This window comes from Chironomus tepperi, unplaced genomic scaffold, assembly GCF_022539635.2.
Source record: "Chironomus tepperi strain 1889 unplaced genomic scaffold, CSIRO-AGI_Ctep_v1 contig_376, whole genome shotgun sequence".
NCBI classification, from domain to species: Eukaryota; Metazoa; Arthropoda; class Insecta; order Diptera; family Chironomidae; genus Chironomus; species Chironomus tepperi.
Window position 1 is genome coordinate 3,919,028 of NW_027226498.1, and position 18,489 is coordinate 3,937,516.

Sequence of the window (18,489 nt, forward strand, 5' to 3'; positions counted from 1 at the left end):
TTTAATTTTTTTCAGTATTTTCTTTAAAGTTTCTGGCTACGTCTCTGAACTGAATATTATTGTTAGGATTGTTGTTTTAAAAAATATCACAAACAAAATGTTCACACTTTAATCAATACAATAAGTTGCAATCAAAAGCAGTAAAAAGAGTAATTTTCACACAGCATGGTGCCATCATATGTCTATGTATATATGTTCGTATATGCATATGTATATATATATAAATGTATAAAACAGCACTGATGTATAATTTAATGATAATAATACGGATTGAGTAGAATAAAAAAGCAGAAACGAATTTTTCAAGCACAACAAATAAAGGAAAATTCAATTTGATCCAATTGCGTGATATTATCTTTATTTCATTTCCTTTCAAGCACAAAATATTTTCTTCACTTTTATTCCACTTCCCCTTTTCCTACGTCCTTTTTTTAATTAAATGCATGGTCGTTATTCTTACACTTATGGTTTCCGTGTATATTTGTAATACGAATGCCATATATTTATGGTGAGCACTATTTGTACAAAACAGCAAATAGTGAAAATTGAACGATATTTGGATGAAAAAGAGTAAAACCCGTAAAAAGGTGATAAGATACTGAATCTAGTTTAAAAACCTTATTTCAGTTGTAAAACTATATGAAACCTATATTAAACCAATTTAATTAAAAACCTTGCTTTACTTAAATATACAAGTGCGCTTTAAGTTTACTCTGCTTTTGAAAACTAGGATATAGACTTTCAACTGCTAGGATATAAATTTTCAACTTTGTGATGATAATATTGATAGTATCCTAGGGGAAATTCTCACTAACACATAATCTATATACATTCCATCACGCAAAAAGTATGTGTGGGGGAAGTTTATAACTAGAATGATTGTCCCTATAATGAACTATTTTTTCTTTACTCTATATTTTTTTTATTTAAACATATTTCTATTTTAATAGCACAAATACATAAATACAGTACATGACATTGTATAAAGAGGTTATGATACAACTAAAATTGTATGGAAAAGTTTATGAATGTTTTGTGTCTGGCGGTTAGTAATGGAAATATCAATAAGAAAACTTTTAGTGACACATCATTTTTTATGATGTAATCAAATAATAAGACTACTGACATATTTCTTGACAAATAAATGCGTTAAAAATCCGGAAATAGAAAAAAAAGGATGAAAAATAATCTCGTCGCACATTTTGAAAAAGCTTCCGGAAATAACTTTTTTATACCGGAAGACAAAAAATGAATATTTCTAACACATACTTATGCATACATGCAGAGTTCTAAAAAAGATAAGTCAGCAATGGAAAATTTTTGCGTTAAAGCAAAACAGTGGTGAGCAGTCTGTGCACTGTCAAAAGGTTTTTGAAAATGCCATAATTCGTGTACAAGGCTTACCAACAAGGTATCCCGTGAAAAATAAATGGTTGCTCACCACTGCAGTAAAGTTTGCTAAGCTTAATAAAACATTCAAGAAAAGAATACAAATACGGGGGAATTTGGAAATTAAGTAACGCTGAAAATATTTTTTTTTATTCATACTTCTTATTGTAATGCTTATAATTATTATTAACCAAAATTTGTAATTGAAAACTTCCTACCATACCTCGACTAAGTGTTACACAATATCTGAATGTTCCCAAACGATGAAAATAAATGCGACAGAAAAAGTATGAAATTACTTGACAAATGATGTAATAATGCTTAGCTGTAGAAAATGGAAAAATTGACGTCGAAATTAATGAGATGATTATTCATTTGATTACTTCACATTATCATTGCTTTTACTGTCTTAAATTCCTCTCCAAATGAATTTCGTATTTGTATTTTTATCTTAAATCCAACTAAGTGCTAATTTGTTTTGTTTATTTATTGATAGCTCAATTTATTTAGGATTTTTATTCAAACATAATAAGTGAACAGCTCTTTATTGAAATTTGTTTCAAATTGAGTTCTCAAGTTAAAAAAAAGTTAAGTTTAGTTTAGATTGATACAAAAAGGTGAAATTCAAAAAGGCTTATTCAGTTCTTGACATTTATTGATATACAATTTATTTCCTTCAATTTATTGCCATTTTTTAATGTTTGCATGAATATATATGATTTTTTTTTTCGTTTTCACTCTGCACTTGCTCTGCACAGGGTGAAAATTCGTACAAACTAAATAATCCTTCTTTGAAGACATTTTCAAACTGGTTACAAACAGCAATAAATATTTTGACAAAATCAATTTAAATCACCTATTTTTCATTTTTTGAAACTCCGAAGGAGCTGAGTTCCTGGAATATTTTTTAGATTTTGCTTTGTTTATTCAAAGATCCAATAAATAAAAATAAATTTCAATAAAAAATTCTAAGAAAACTCAAACGAAATTAAATTTACATTTCTTTGAAACTCGTTTTATTTCGTTTGCTGAATTAATGCGTATTTCTTACGGAACGAGCTATTGAAGTAGAATCCAGAATATATGTTTTATGTAAATTCCTACTTTCACGTAAATTGGATGAAACATAACATAGACTTTTGAAACAATGTATCAAACTGTAGTCTTTAAGTTGGTAGAGTCACTTGTTACTGGAATCAATTTATGAATTGCTTGTAGCTTCCAAGAATAGATTTAAATGGTAAAAGCAAATTGAGTTAAAGCTTTTGCATGCAGAATATTTGCAAAACATAAGATGTGAAAATTAATATTTCTCATCATAAATTATTATTACTCAGAATTGTTATGAAAAATTGAATGTCAAAAAAAGCAGAAAAACTTGGGTATAATTTCTATATAATGTCTCAGTGTAGATTACAAATGTGGCAGAAAAAAGGAGCTTAAATTATTTTTTCAATATCAAATATTCATTATTAATGCATCATTAATACAACATCATAATATTTTGCGTATTCCTACAAATTGAACGTACTTATTGTTGTATTATGATTTTCGAAGAACATATAGGGTTTGAAATATTATTCAGGACGAACATTTTTTATAAATCATTCATAAGCATAAATGATATGAATAGAATTCATCAGTTCATGCCCGTTCATGGGAAATTAGTTTTAGTCTAGGTTAAAAAAATATTTCGAAATGGCAAAAATGAAAAGGAATTATGAACTGAATATAAAATCAAACTGAGAATTCCCCAAGGAGAACCTTTCGGGAAGCAAAGATTTGTTCATTTAAACTGGTTAGAAACCTGGTGAGTAACTGTTAATCTAGATAATAAAATCAAAATTTGTGTGCAGTTTTACATCTTAGTTTCTGGTCGAGCGAATAAAAAAGGCTCCGCAACGGAGCTTTTAAGGCTTCAATAGAGTTTTTTCAATAACACCAAAAAAGTTTCCATGTTCACATGAAGGCGGTTTCAAAAGAAAGCGTTTTTTGCAGATAATTCTGGAATGCCACAATCATTTTTATGTGAATACGGTGTGTATATAAACAATTACTGTCATATAATTAAAACAAAATGAAAATCAATTAAGTGACAAATTACGGTGTTGTGCAGTAGGAAGAAATAATTAATGGTCTTTGTAATAAGTCGTTATTAACAACAATGTAATATGTATGCACATTGTTGCTATCGAATTTCAATCATAAATTGGCTTTCCTTTTTTTCACAAAAATATGCTTCTGATAAATACTTTTAAATTTAAATTACCACTATAATATTTTTGTTATATGAATTATCAAGTACATATTTATTGAAAAGTAAAATTTTAAATAGACATTGAATTTCGCGTTTTTACTTGGTTTTTACTAAAGTGTTCTAAAATTAAAAGTTATTGATTTTTGTACAAATATCGTAAATGCGAACGAGAATTTTTTCCTTTTTAAATGTGAATTCATTTCATCTTACAACTCGAAGAACATGTCTTGCTTTATGAAAAACAGAACTGACTAGTTGATTTGATAAAATTTTGACACCTAAAAGGTGATTATACTCGTTTTAGTTCAGGCCTAGACAAAAGTAATTGCAGTCTTCGTTCTTTACAGAAAGTCAATTTCACTGTCTTGTTTAACAGTAAGTAAGTAATCAATATTGATTTGTTACACGCGGTCTTTCATATAACCAGAATAGTACATTTGAATAATCGATATCTTTTATATGTATTCAAGTCTTTTTATTCCTTACATGTATTTGTGATTTACTTTGCAGATATTTAAACAATCTTTTTTAAAAGTTTTGACAGGAAGGTAAAACTTTTGTTTATTTTGACCTTCTTTAGATCACTTTTTGTTGAATATCAGTTTTCTATTAATCACTATACTGGGACATTCGGAAGTGAAAATATTTGAATAATACAATATCGATAAAAAGTTCTACGTTTTAATTCTTCTAATACATCAATTGCGTGCTCGAATCCATTGTATTATAATGATACATTTTGAATATTTTTATCTAGGTCGATTTGACATTAATTTTATTTTTAGAAAGAACAGTTGCGTACAAAGGGAAATAAATTCAAATTTCAAACATACGGCATCAAACAGGTGTGACTCTGGCTTGGTGTTTAATTCTGTTTGAATTCGGAACCATGCCAGAGAAACCTCGCCCTTTTACTGGTTTTGAATTGATCAACCGACTTGTGCTATTCTGGAAATGTTTATTAAGTTTTGCGAATCAATTTGTAATGAATATTTATTAATCTTTCAGACCAAAGTTCATATTGGACTCCAAACTCGTAATTTATCTCAAAACTTGTGTATGCAACACGTCAAAAATGCTATTATATCTATGTATATTGTCGTGACTGAATCGGTGAAATGAAACGACGAGCTTTCCATTAACTATTCCTGAGCCTTAGGCTTTCCATTTGCTCCTTTTTACTAGTACAATTTTATCAGGATAAATTACAACTAAAAGTTAGTGATGCTATTTCATAATCTACTTCAGTTACAATACATTTCCTAACAAAAAGCTGGGATTTAAAAATATTTGTTTTAGTGAATGAGAATATTTATCTCCTATTGTGACGGATGAGCAAGATATACATTTTTTATAATCTTCAGCTATATTTTCATAACAATAGAGCAACATGTTTTTTTAATAAAAAACAAAAGATTTAGCGGAACCAGAAGGGAGATAACAGACAAAAGCAAAATGTTTTGTATTTATTCAACATAATTAAAAGTCAACAGAGATCTAAGTTTATTTCTATTCTATTATTCAGCCTTATTTAGTTTGCATTGAAAAAGAAAATAGTGAAGCTTTACGTTTATATTTAGAGAAAATGATACTATTAATTTTAATGACTGGTAAATTTTTCCTACATATTTGCAAAAAGAAACGCTTTCCTTTGCTTGAACCTGTAGTTATAATGCTTGTGTAAATCTACTTAACGAAATACGAAACTATTCTCAATTTTTATGTGCTCTTTTTGAGAATATTTTCTACAATAAATATATATCTTAGAGAAACTATTTCACCAGAAATCTGAAGCATATTTTAACCAACAAAACCAATACTTTGAGCAACAACAACAATTATATTCTATTGGATGTCAATGGATCTTATTACATTACGTATAATGTTCTGGATATTATTATTAAGTTTAATGATAGTGTATTTGTTTTGTGTAATTCAGGACCTAAATACAAAAAACTTGTTAAACATTAATATATAGATTATATTAATCAACGAAATCGTATGTCCATACACAAGTACATTTTATCCATGGAAGATTCTTAAGTTTAACATGGATCTTCAATCTTATTACATAAGAGGTTTTGTTTTGAAAAAAAAAAAATCTTAACGCTATTTTAAGCAGTTATTTCAATTCCGACATGAGCTCAACATTATAAAAGAAATTCTTCAGAATTCAATTCCGAAGTCTCAACAAAGTATTGATCCATTCAACGTCAATTCGAGTGATTGAATCAAATCCATCCTTTTGTTGAGACTTTGACAATATAAAATCCACATGTACAAGTGTATTATGTTTGTAGACATAAAGCACATGAAATGTACACTCGATGTCGAATATTACGGACTACATGCCTTTGTAACTTTTAATTTAATTTATAAATAAAATTGTGTTATTTAAAATATAGACAAATTATTTTAACTTGCTTTATTGGCATTAAGTATGCTATAATTATAATGATTTTAATGATAAAAGATGTGGATGATTGACTTTTGTAATAATATAACTTTATTGCCTTTCAATATTTCTATGGATAATAGCTCTTATTCATACCCGTACTTGAAGCTAGAAAATAAGATTTGATAAAAAAGATAAATATTCAGGACAGTAAAACTTTGATAAAATCTTATCCCTAAGTCAATTTCTCAATTCAATTTTATTGAATAGAAGGGATAGATGAGTGTCCATTAAGAAGGCACAAAATTTATAACTTAATCTATACATTCTTTTATCTGCTTCAGGATATCTTAAATATAAAACACTAAAGCTTCTTTATATTGAGTTGTAAAAAATATTTCCAAATGCAAAATCTTTTTAAAATTCAGAACAAAAAAATGTACTTCAAAGAAATCGTGAAAATATAAGAAGCAAATTTGATATAAATTATTCAAAAATATGTTCAAATGGAATTTAAATTATGATTTTAAAAAGAATGGTTTCTAAAGTACTTCAAGTGAAGTTCTATTTGATATAAAGATATATTAGAATTTGAAAATTACACTTAAGGGCATTGTTACAATTTAGGAAATTAGAGTGTGATCAAAAAGGAAAAAATGAAGAAGGAAGCAAATTGTGGAATATATAAAATAATTTTAATTATTATAAGATATGTGCCACGAGTTCAATACTAGTTTCTGCGTTAATGGATGAAAAATAAAATGTTATTTAGTTTTTTATTTAAAATAAAATCACAGTAATTCTGAGCTTGTTATCCTTATCAAGTATTTTATAGATTTGTAAACAATAGTTTGCTGTAAAGCTAATAACAATTGGATAAATATAATAATGTGTGATGATGTTTTACACTGCTATAAAATGAATGATTTCATCAATATTTTTCCATTCAATTTACTGAAATAACAAGAAAAAAAAAGATCAATATTGGTGGTACTCATCAATTTAAATTTCTAGACTCAGGCAAACAAATAAATTTCGTGTGAAATCATAACGAATTGTGATAGAACGAAGGTATCAATGTTCAAGGATGAACATTGCGAGAGTAATCAATAAAACTCTGAATGATTTATTTGAATTTTTGTTGAAGTTTTGTACTGATGTCATAGATTTATGAAATGAATTGATGTGGTTGTTGAATCTAAAATCTCGATAAACAATGGAAAGAGTACAGTTAGTCTAGAATAATTTTGTTAATTAAAACTTACACCTTACGAGGATTCGAATCGTGTTATGTTGAAATTAACTTTTGTCATAAATAGTCAATAGCCTCAATAAACTTCTAGAGAGCTTACTCACCTAATTTACGTAACAGGCAAAGAGAGTGCTCTCAAGAACAGAACTTCACGAGCATGCTCATTTAGTATTTTTAAGTAGAGCAAGCTTTTTTCCTGTTAGGGTTACTTACTTCGCTGGTCGTACAAACCAATTGTGATTCATGGCCTCCCTTAGACGTCTCCTAAAGTAGGCCTTTTACTGGCTTGCATTTGCAATTTACCGATAGCAAACGACAGATCCTTTCCTTATGTTCTTGGGTCTTCCTCACGCTTTGATCACCTTAAATATACTAAATAAATAAGTACGCTCGTGAGGGTTGCTTTCACCTTACTCTGCACTTGAGAACACGCTCTTTTTATACTTAGAATTTCTTTTACTTTCTAACCTAAGAGCATAACAAATGTTTTACTCCTTATTTTCTCAGCGACTTTCATGTTTAATGTCAGTATAAAATGAACAAGATTTCGATTTAAAATTTAATAACTATTAATAATATACTTAATTTAATAAAGAAAACTTAGTAAATACAAAAATAATTTCTGAATGCTAAAAAAGTCAAATCAACTGTCTGTTTTTCCATCCGTTTACGCTGGGTTTATTGTAAAAAAAAAATCCTTATGTATATACATTTTATGAACCTTTACCAACTTTTATGTTCCACGTTTTTATGAAAAAATCCTTTTATTGTAAAATATTTTTTATAGAAATTCTTAGCAATTTTTTCATGTCTTCAACCATGATATCAAGCAAGTTATAAAGTCAAAGATACATTGATAGAATCATAAATAAGTAATAAAAGTCATTAAAATTGAATTTATAGCTAATATATTTCTTGCAAATTCGTTCCTTTAAGCTCGCTAACAAATTAATGTTTATTGCATATTTTATAAGCCAGTTAACTTGTACTGCATGAATATATGTTGTGTTATGATTTTTTAGGAAAATCTTAGCTCTTACTATACCATTTACTATTTGACACTACTCGATTAAATAAAAGACTTTATAATCAACTAGAACATTGTTAACAGAATTAATAAATTACATTTTACTAACAGACAAAGAGAACGCTTTTATGGACCGAAGTATAATGAAAGCTTGCTCTTTGTCTGTTAGGATTAAAGTCATTTATTTTAACAAATTTGTTAATGAATGCCCTTTCTATCTCTACTTTTGTTCTGTTTCTTTATAGCTATCTCTAATTACTTTACCTAAGAATTTGAAAATTGTTAAAGTCGAATTTAGTAATAATTTAGAAACACTTTGAGATTAATAAGGAGACAAATATATGTTTCCAATTTAAATGTATTGCTTAATTAATTTATTCAATTGTTTGTTCCATGCTTTTCTATCTCCATATATTTTCAGTCCTTTTAATCCTAACAATTTGATTAATTTTCTTAATTCATAATCTTAAATATAATCTTAACTTACTCGTTCTTATTCATCAATTAATTTTTACTAAACTGACTTATTTAATTAATTTCACGTTTAAATCTTCTTTTCATGACTTTTTCCTTTCAACTCTCTGTCTAATTTTTTCTTATAGCATACAATTTAGATTTTTATAGCAACTTTTTAATAAATTTCTACCGTTAATATTTGAATTCAAAAAATACGTTACTTTTCCTTGAATTTCAATTGAATTATTAGAATATAACAATGTATATGAAAATGAATTAGAATATAACAAAAAACAATGTAAATTGTTTTACAATCCACCACAGGAAAAGGAATGGATGGTTTGAAAATGTTTCCATAGAGAAATTGTTTAAGTATAAGTATATTGCCATTATTTAGTATTGTCATGAAATAACAATTTGATTAGTTATTACTATTACTCTACGTCTAAGTCAATCTAATCTTCTGTGATGCTATTAATGATACTCAATTAACTATAATTTTGAGTCTAAATATGTTACTTATGCTGATATTGTTGGCAAATATGATACAGTTATCAAAAAAATTGACATCAGTTTCTCAAATAATTGCATAAGAGCAAATCCGCGGAGTTCAAAAAGTGCAAAAATTTGGTTTTTCACAAATTTTTCTTTAAATCAGCACTTAGAGTAATATTGTGGTACCAAATTAAGTGTATTAACAACAAATAAACAGCTTCAGGTGCTATCCTGATACTATAAAGCACTTATTAAAGAGAAAATTTGATTTTTCAAGCGTCAATCGATCCTGCACACAAAAAAATATTTTCTAAAAATTCAAAAAAATGCTTAATTAGCAATCTAGACGATATAAGCTCGATTAATTTACAATTGAAATGTACAATTGTATCGAAAATTTTCATCTAGCATTAAGTAATCTTACTTAATAAGACAAAATTAACAAAAAATAGCGTCAATCGATCCTGCACAATCGATTATTGCAAAACAAATTTACGAAAATTTGGAATGTTTACAAAATTAATTTTTCTTAATTTATGATTTAAGCATCATTTTATCGTGCCTAATAATTAAATTGTGTGATTTGATGATGTTAAATTTATGTTTTGAATGAGAACTTTGCCTAAAAACGTCTCAAATTTGTTTTGAATGTAAAATTTAACGAATTTTTCCGAATTCAAAAAAATTAACAAATTTTTTCAGTTCGCACTTTTTGCGGATTTGCTCATAAACTAAATGAACTGTAACAATTATGACAATAATAAAATATTATAAACTATCTGATTTCTGCTGTTGTCATATCTTCATAGCATTCTGCATGAAATAACAATTTGATTAGTTATTACTATTACTCTACGTCTAAGTCAATCTAATCTTCTGTGATGCTATTAATGATACTCAATTAACTATAATTTTGAGTCTAAACATGTTACTTATGCTGATATTGTTGGCAAATATGATACAGTTATCAAAAAAATTGACATCAGTTTCTCAAATAATTGCATAAACTAAATGAACTGTAACAATTATGACAATAATAAAATATTATAAACTATCTGATTTCTGCTGTTGTCATATCTTCATAGCATTCAGTATATGAGCAAATCCGCAAAAAGTGCGAACTGAAAAAATTTGTTAATTTTTTTGAATTCGGAAAAATTCGTTAAATTTTACATTCAAAACAAATTTGAGACGTTTTTAGGCAAAGTTCTCATTCAAAACATAAATTTAACATCATCAAATCACACAATTTAATTATTAGGCACGATAAAATGATGCTTAAATCATAAATTAAGAAAAATTAATTTTGTAAACATTCCAAATTTTCGTAAATTTGTTTTGCAATAATCGATTGTGCAGGATCGATTGACGCTATTTTTTGTTAATTTTGTCTTATTAAGTAAGATTACTTAATCCTAGATGAAAATTTTCGATACAATTGTACATTTCAATTGTAAATTAATCGAGCTTATATCGTCTAGATTGCTAATTAAGCATTTTTTTGAATTTTTAGAAAATATTTTTTTGTGTGCAGGATCGATTGACGCTTGAAAAATCAAATTTTCTCTTTAATAAGTGCTTTATAGTATCAGGATAGCACCTGAAGCTGTTTATTTGTTGTTAATACACTTAATTTGGTACCACAATATTACTCTAAGTGCTGATTTAAAGAAAAATTTGTGAAAAACCAAATTTTTGCACTTTTTGAACTCCGCGGATTTGCTCACATCTTGATGCTTTTCCTTCAGTTGTCACAAGATTCCAATTTTTGTTGATGATCTAATTTCTTGCTTCCATCTAAAGATTCTGTAATCCGCATATTAATTAAAGGGATTAATTTTTCTGTAAAATATTATTATATTTTTTCTATGTTTTTGTCTGAATTTATCAGAACTTTGTAGCTGAAATTTTATGTTAAATTGATTAATGTTATTGAACATTATTGAGTTGATTCCAATAGTTCAGTGAATCATATCTAGTTTTGAAGCTTAGTTAAATTTTATCTTCTTGATAAAAAAAATAATTTTTCTCAAAATTATGCATTTTTACATTTCTGTACATAATTCTTTGTATCTAATATCTCTGTTGCTTTCTATCAAGCATTATGCATTACTTTTCACTCATCTTATTCACTTTAATTCACTACTTCACTATAATTAATTAAATTTAAATTTTTGAAAATAATTTTCTTTGATCACAATTGTTGTCAATAAAGTTTAGAGAGCAAATCCGCAAAAAGTGCGAACTGAAAAAATTTGTTAATTTTTTTGAATTCGGAAAAATTCGTTAAATTTTACATTCAAAACAAATTTGAGACGTTTTTAGGCAAAGTTCTCATTCAAAACATAAATTTAACATCATCAAATCACACAATTTAATTATTAGGCACGATAAAATGATGCTTAAATCATAAATTAAGAAAAATTAATTTTGTAAACATTCCAAATTTTCGTAAATTTGTTTTGCAATAATCGATTGTGCAGGATCGATTGACGCTATTTTTTGTTAATTTTGTCTTATTAAGTAAGATTACTTAATGCTAGATGAAAATTTTCGATACAATTGTACATTTCAATTGTAAATTAATCGAGCTTATATCGTCTAGATTGCTAATTAAGCATTTTTTTGAATTTTTAGAAAATATTTTTTTGTGTGCAGGATCGATTGACGCTTGAAAAATCAAATTTTCTCTTTAATAAGTGCTTTATAGTATCAGGATAGCACCTGAAGCTGTTTATTTGTTGTTAATACACTTAATTTGGTACCACAATATTACTCTAAGTGCTGATTTAAAGAAAAATTTGTGAAAAACCAAATTTTTGCACTTTTTGAACTCCGCGGATTTGCTCAGAGCATTATTGCAAAACTTTTTTGAACTTAATTCAAATTTTGAACTTGAACGGTTTTTTGATATATTTTGAATTTTAACCGTCAATTCATCATGTTATGAAGGACTTCGCTTCGTGAATTTGGTCTCGTGACCGTTATTTTTAAACTTCACATGTTCATATTGGCTCATGCCGTAATTTTCATTAAGTAATTAATCAGATCTATTGTGAATCGTTTCACAATGAGTGACTTAATTACATAAATCGATATTAATGTTTCTCGTGAAACATTATGGATTAATAATTTAAATTGTTGAGTATAGTTACTCATCATTCTGCCTAGTAAATCATAATCGTCGTCCTAATCATCATTTCCATTATCTGTCCAGTTTCGTCTTTAATTATTGACCGTCGTTCGCCGATGTATTTACTTTCATCTTCGTGCCTGGAATGAATGAAATAATTTTGGAAAATTCATGATTAGTATTTTTCATTACATTAATCGACTCGTTCTTTTTTTGTCTTTTCGAGTCATGTTTATGCATATTTTTATGCTTTGATTTTTTTGTCTTAGTATGACAAATCATTTTTAATTTAGATTTTCTACTAGATCGTTTGCTTTTCACTTTTTGTGTGTTATGCTGGACATCTTTAGCCAACTTCAATTTACTCAATTTTGGATTTAATGACTTATAATTGCTCTTAACGACAATTTCATCTTTTTGAATTTCTTGTGTGATAAACTTATCATTCATTTTCTTCTTAACATCTAAGTTAAGTAAATTAAATGGAAGTTCATTAATTATTAATTTGTTAGAATCGAATTCATTTTGTCTGTCGCTATACAAAATGTCATGAGTGATAATATTATTCTCAATATTAGTAGATTCATTCTTTGGATCTTTAATGAATTCATTTGACGTCTGTGTCGATGCATCTACATAAGTCTTTACAATTTTATCCATTATGGATGTTTGACTTCCTGTGTCTATATAATTTTTAATGACATTACTTTCACCATTTGATTCACTGCTGTAATTAGCAATCATATAAGACGATCTTTGAGATGTTTGATAATTCAACAGATGCTCTCGTAATGATTCCGGTACATTTGTGAAGAACTCATTATTAATTAAATTACTGACAACATCAGTCACATTGCTATCAATATTTTGGTTGTTACTAATCGTGTTTGTATTACGGTTTAGTGATGAATTTTCTCTGTCATCTTCGTTAGAAGTACTCTCCAGCACTGTTAAATTGACATCTTCAGGTTTGACTTCATAATTTTGATAAGTTGTGGCTTTTCTTCTGAAACAAAAAAGAGAGTGATGATTATGATTACAATTAGGAGTTCTGCACTTTAGATATTCCCTTGATGGACATGATTTATGTTGTGGATTTCCACAAAACGTGCATATGCTAGCTTTTTTAGCTAGCTCTGATACTTTTCTGCCATCAAGTTTCCACAATTCTTTGCATTTGTTTGCAATGTGGTTGTTCTTCTTATGATACCAACATGCAAAATTGGATTCATTTTCATCGCTATTATATTTTTCAACATTCAAAGGATTATTAATATTTTGGTTAGTGTGATAGTAAGTTCTGTGAATTTTTTGAGGTTTTTCATCAATTTTTTCTGCTGATTTCTTATCAGAATTTATAAGCTTATCATTTCGAATACTTGCTTCTAGTCTGGGTAATTCTTTTTCCAGAATTTCAATGAGATGTTTTATGGATGGAATAATTCGACTTTCTTCTAAATATCCCTGTTTAGATTCCCATTTATTACGAACAAATAAAGGTAACACATCAGATAGATTAGCTAGGAATCTTTTGTTAGTAGAAAATGAAAAGTCGCCATATGCTTCAGATAGAGTGGAGAAATTTCTTACTCGGTCAATAAATTGAACAAATTTTTGCTTTTCCTCAGGTTTAATTCTTTTGTGACTTTCTAAGTCTGTTGCTTCAGTGTTCAAAAAATTGAAACTGTGTTTTAAACGCTTATTTACATCCTCAATGCATTTTTCACAAGTCTTTGGGTTGAAAAGACCTTTTCCACCAATTCTTTTCACATCCTCATCTTTGATCGCAGCTTGGACTCTTATAACATTCTCATCTGGATCAAATAGTGTCTTAGTTCGAGTGAAAGCGGCATAGAAGACAGACCATGACAAATCGGAATCAACAACAGTGGGTAATTTGTTATATTGTAATTTAACAATATAGGATTCTAGCTCATTATTTATGCGGAAATTAGATGAATCAGAATTATGGACATTATTACTACTATTTGCTGTATATCTCATCTCATTTCTTCCCGAGTATTTTGCTGTTGAGATAATTTCTTCTTCTTCCTCTGGATTATGCATAAGATTCTTGCGAATTGTGTTTGAAGACTTCGAAGGAATATTTTTGGAATTATTGATTTTAGGGGTTTCATTTATTTTCATGCTTAAATTATTGAAAATATTCATGCATTCACGACATACAAAGGATTCAGTTTCACATTCAACTGATGACTCCTCTTCATCTTTCAAACAAATTGGATGACAAATCTTTTTACATCCTTTACACACAAACGCATGCCTTTTAGCGTCTTTTTTACATACATCACACATTCTAACACGAGCGGATGGGGAACTAACAAACAATGGATTGTTCGATTGCGGATTAACAATTTTTGATGAACATTCAGCATTATTACTGAATTTTGATGGTTGTGGACGAATGGTATTATTATTCAGCGATCTTCGCGAATTATTTACAAAAGAAGTTGATCTAACAACTTGTGACTGATTAAATTCCTGGAAATCATCATCTTCACTAGTAATTATGATATTTGACATTTCGTTTGTAATTCTGTGAAGATTTTCTTCACGCTGGATCTCATCATCTTCACTAATTTCATCATTTGAATTACTTATAGGCGTTCTAATCACATTCATTTTGTATGAAAATTATGTTTTTATTTACACACTCATTCACAATCACAGAATATATTTATCTCAATGTTTTTTTTTTTTTCAAAAAAATGTTCACAACTGGATCTTTATCTTTCACAATTTTAGTGAATCTATTTAATTCACGATCCTTCTCAACATATAACAACTTTATCAGCACTATTGAATATTTTTAATTGCAATATAAAGCAATTTATAATTAATGAGCAAATCCGCGGAGTTCAAAAAGTGCAAAAATTTGGTTTTTCACAAATTTTTCTTTAAATCAGCACTTAGAGTAATATTGTGGTACCAAATTAAGTGTATTAACAACAAATAAACAGCTTCAGGTGCTATCCTGATACTATAAAGCACTTATTAAAGAGAAAATTTGATTTTTCAAGCGTCAATCGATCCTGCACACAAAAAAATATTTTCTAAAAATTCAAAAAAATGCTTAATTAGCAATCTAGACGATATAAGCTCGATTAATTTACAATTGAAATGTACAATTGTATCGAAAATTTTCATCTAGGATTAAGTAATCTTACTTAATAAGACAAAATTAACAAAAAATAGCGTCAATCGATCCTGCACAATCGATTATTGCAAAACAAATTTACGAAAATTTGGAATGTTTACAAAATTAATTTTTCTTAATTTATGATTTAAGCATCATTTTATCGTGCCTAATAATTAAATTGTGTGATTTGATGATGTTAAATTTATGTTTTGAATGAGAACTTTGCCTAAAAACGTCTCAAATTTGTTTTGAATGTAAAATTTAACGAATTTTTCCGAATTCAAAAAAATTAACAAATTTTTTCAGTTCGCACTTTTTGCGGATTTGCTCTAATATTATAGTTTTAAATAATTTTTTCACTCAAAACACAAACTTCCAGGAGGGCTTAGTCGTTCGAAAATTCAGTGTCAGAAATGTAATGTAATTGACTTTTTTCTCTTTTCCTGGATATTTAGGGTAATATTTAAATAGTTTATCTTATAAAGTTCTAAAAAACGAGCATTTTGATGTATAATACGTTTAATAAAACATTATAATTAAGCCAAAATTTCAAAAACAAACTCGATTTCTGACACTGAAAATTTGTTCCTTAATCTGAATTTTTGGACAAAAATGCTTGTAATTTTATGAATAATGAGTTCTAAAGTACACAAATTAGTCGTACTTGTTCATTTTTCAATGCTCTACAATGCAAAACATCAAAAATTAGTCAAAAACTGGTTTAAAGTAGTTAAATTAATGATATTTTGTAAAAACGTTAAGAAAATTTTGAAATTTTTCATACAAATTTTTCGGTGTTTACAACAACAAAAATATTCACAAAAATTCGAAAAAAATTAAAATTAAAAGCTTAATTTGTTAATAATTGAACTGAAATAGAACTAGAGGCTGTATTTATGTTGCCTTTTTGTGTTTTGGTACTTAGATTATTTAACAAAAGTCGTTTTTTAAAGTTTTGAGTGATTTTAGTAAATGGAACTTTTTTTTCGTCTAAGCCCAGGATCATTTTTTTTTTTTTTCATTCAAACTTCCAGGTTAATTTTTTCACTTGTCTCAGAATCGAGATTAAAATGTTAAAGTCGAATTTAGTAATAATTTAGAAACACTTTGAGATTAATAAGGAGACAAATATATGTTTCCAATTTAAATGTATTGCTTAATTAATTTATTCAATTGTTTGTTCCATGCTTTTCTATCTCCATATATTTTCAGTCCTTTTAATCCTAACAATTTGATTAATTTTCTTAATTCATAATCTTAAATATAATCTTAACTTACTCGTTCTTATTCATCAATTAATTTTTACTAAACTGACTTATTTAATTAATTTCACGTTTAAATCTTCTTTTCATGACTTTTTCCTTTCAACTCTCTGTCTAATTTTTTCTTATAGCATACAATTTAGATTTTTATAGCAACTTTTTAATAAATTTCTACCGTTAATATTTGAATTCAAAAAATACGTTACTTTTCCTTGAATTTCAATTGAATTATTAGAATATAACAATGTATATGAAAATGAATTAGAATATAACAAAAAACAATGTAAATTGTTTTACAAAAATTTTAGAACTTTTAAAAGGAAATATTTGGAAAATATTGAAGGTATAATTAGTAGATATAATTTAGTTATGATTCTTAAATCCAATATTTAATTCAGTCATGCAAATTAAATGATACAAACAGAATCAATTAATTTGTAATACAATAGAAAATTTATAGATATTTAAAAATATCTCATTAGCTTTAAATGGAATTTAACTTCTCAAGAAAAAATCAATAGACTAGTACAAGTCCATATCATGTTTTTTTCAATATACATATCATATATCGTGCAATTACGCGGTAAAAATAAATCCAGTTTTCCATCTTATATCCTCCGACATTATCCATAAAAGTTTTACTTATTCTGCTCCTATTTATTCTTTTAATAGCCATTGATACCTACCGTTGGATATAAAAATGAATGAAATATTGATGTGTTTAACATGAAACGATATGTGTTTTTGCCGTGTCTATTGATACATCTATCAATCCCCAATAGCATTTATAACATTATTAAAAGCAATAAAGAATTTTCTCTCTGTTAATAATGAGATGAGATGTTATAGACATTAAACGAGAGAATGATGTGGATGTAAACAAACTCTGTATGAAAAGAAGGAAAGTTCATTAAAAATCAATAGAGAAAATGCTACGATGAACACAAGGTAGAGAGTAAAAGGAAGAAAATAGAAAAAGTCTCGACAGATACCGGAAGTCTTTAACGCATTTTGTTTATAATTAAATCAAGGAATTTTATACATCTTATTTTTTGATAACATAATTATATGTTAAATTTGTTCCTTCATTTTTTGTGTTCGTGTTCATTTAAAAAAAATTATATTTGGGGAAGGTTTATCACTGTGTAAAATTCGAACTTCAATTGTGATTTCTACAATATAAGATAAGGTTAATTAATTAATATAATTATGTTAATACAAAAACTTATTGTGCATACTAAGTTTATCACATAGAAAAAGAAAATACATTGAAAAATTCGGTAATGCCATGAACCGCATGTCTTGTGCGATTTCGATCAAAGATTACCGCATGTGCCAAGAAAAATAAAAGGTTTCCCACCATTGCTTGAGACATAAATATCAACGCATTTCTTCCCCTAGGTCAAGATCCTTTTGGTCTACAATTCTCGAAAATCATGAGGAGGAAAATGAAAAATTTTTATGTGTGAGTAAGTATTGTGTTACAAAAAGGAAATTTGCGACACAGTTTTTTTTTTTACAAATGGAATTAGATAAAGAAGGAAAAAAGGTAGATGGAATGATAGGGAGGAAGTTTGTAGGCGTAATTTTGTTTACTTGTAAAGTTTCTCGTTTAAAGATTTATATTTCAGAGCTCTAAGAGTGAAAATTAATGGAATCTTTT

At 27.4% G+C, this 18,489-nt stretch overlaps 2 protein-coding genes across 14 annotated transcripts in view; one reads left to right on the forward strand and one right to left on the reverse strand.

Annotated features, from left to right (window-relative positions):
• Window positions 1-18,489, forward strand: part of LOC139095806 (small conductance calcium-activated potassium channel protein-like) — a 121,318-nt gene that overhangs the window by 31,231 nt on the left and 71,598 nt on the right. The window lies entirely within an intron of this gene.
• On the reverse strand, window positions 12,501-15,047 carry LOC139095781 (ras-related protein RabX-like). Its single transcript, XM_070647249.1, has 4 exons — window positions 14,153-15,047; window positions 13,548-13,644; window positions 12,770-13,410; window positions 12,501-12,544 (listed from the first exon to the last, which is right to left on the reverse strand). Exons 1-4 carry the CDS (start codon window positions 15,045-15,047, stop codon window positions 12,501-12,503), a joined length of 1,677 nt encoding a protein of 558 aa, XP_070503350.1.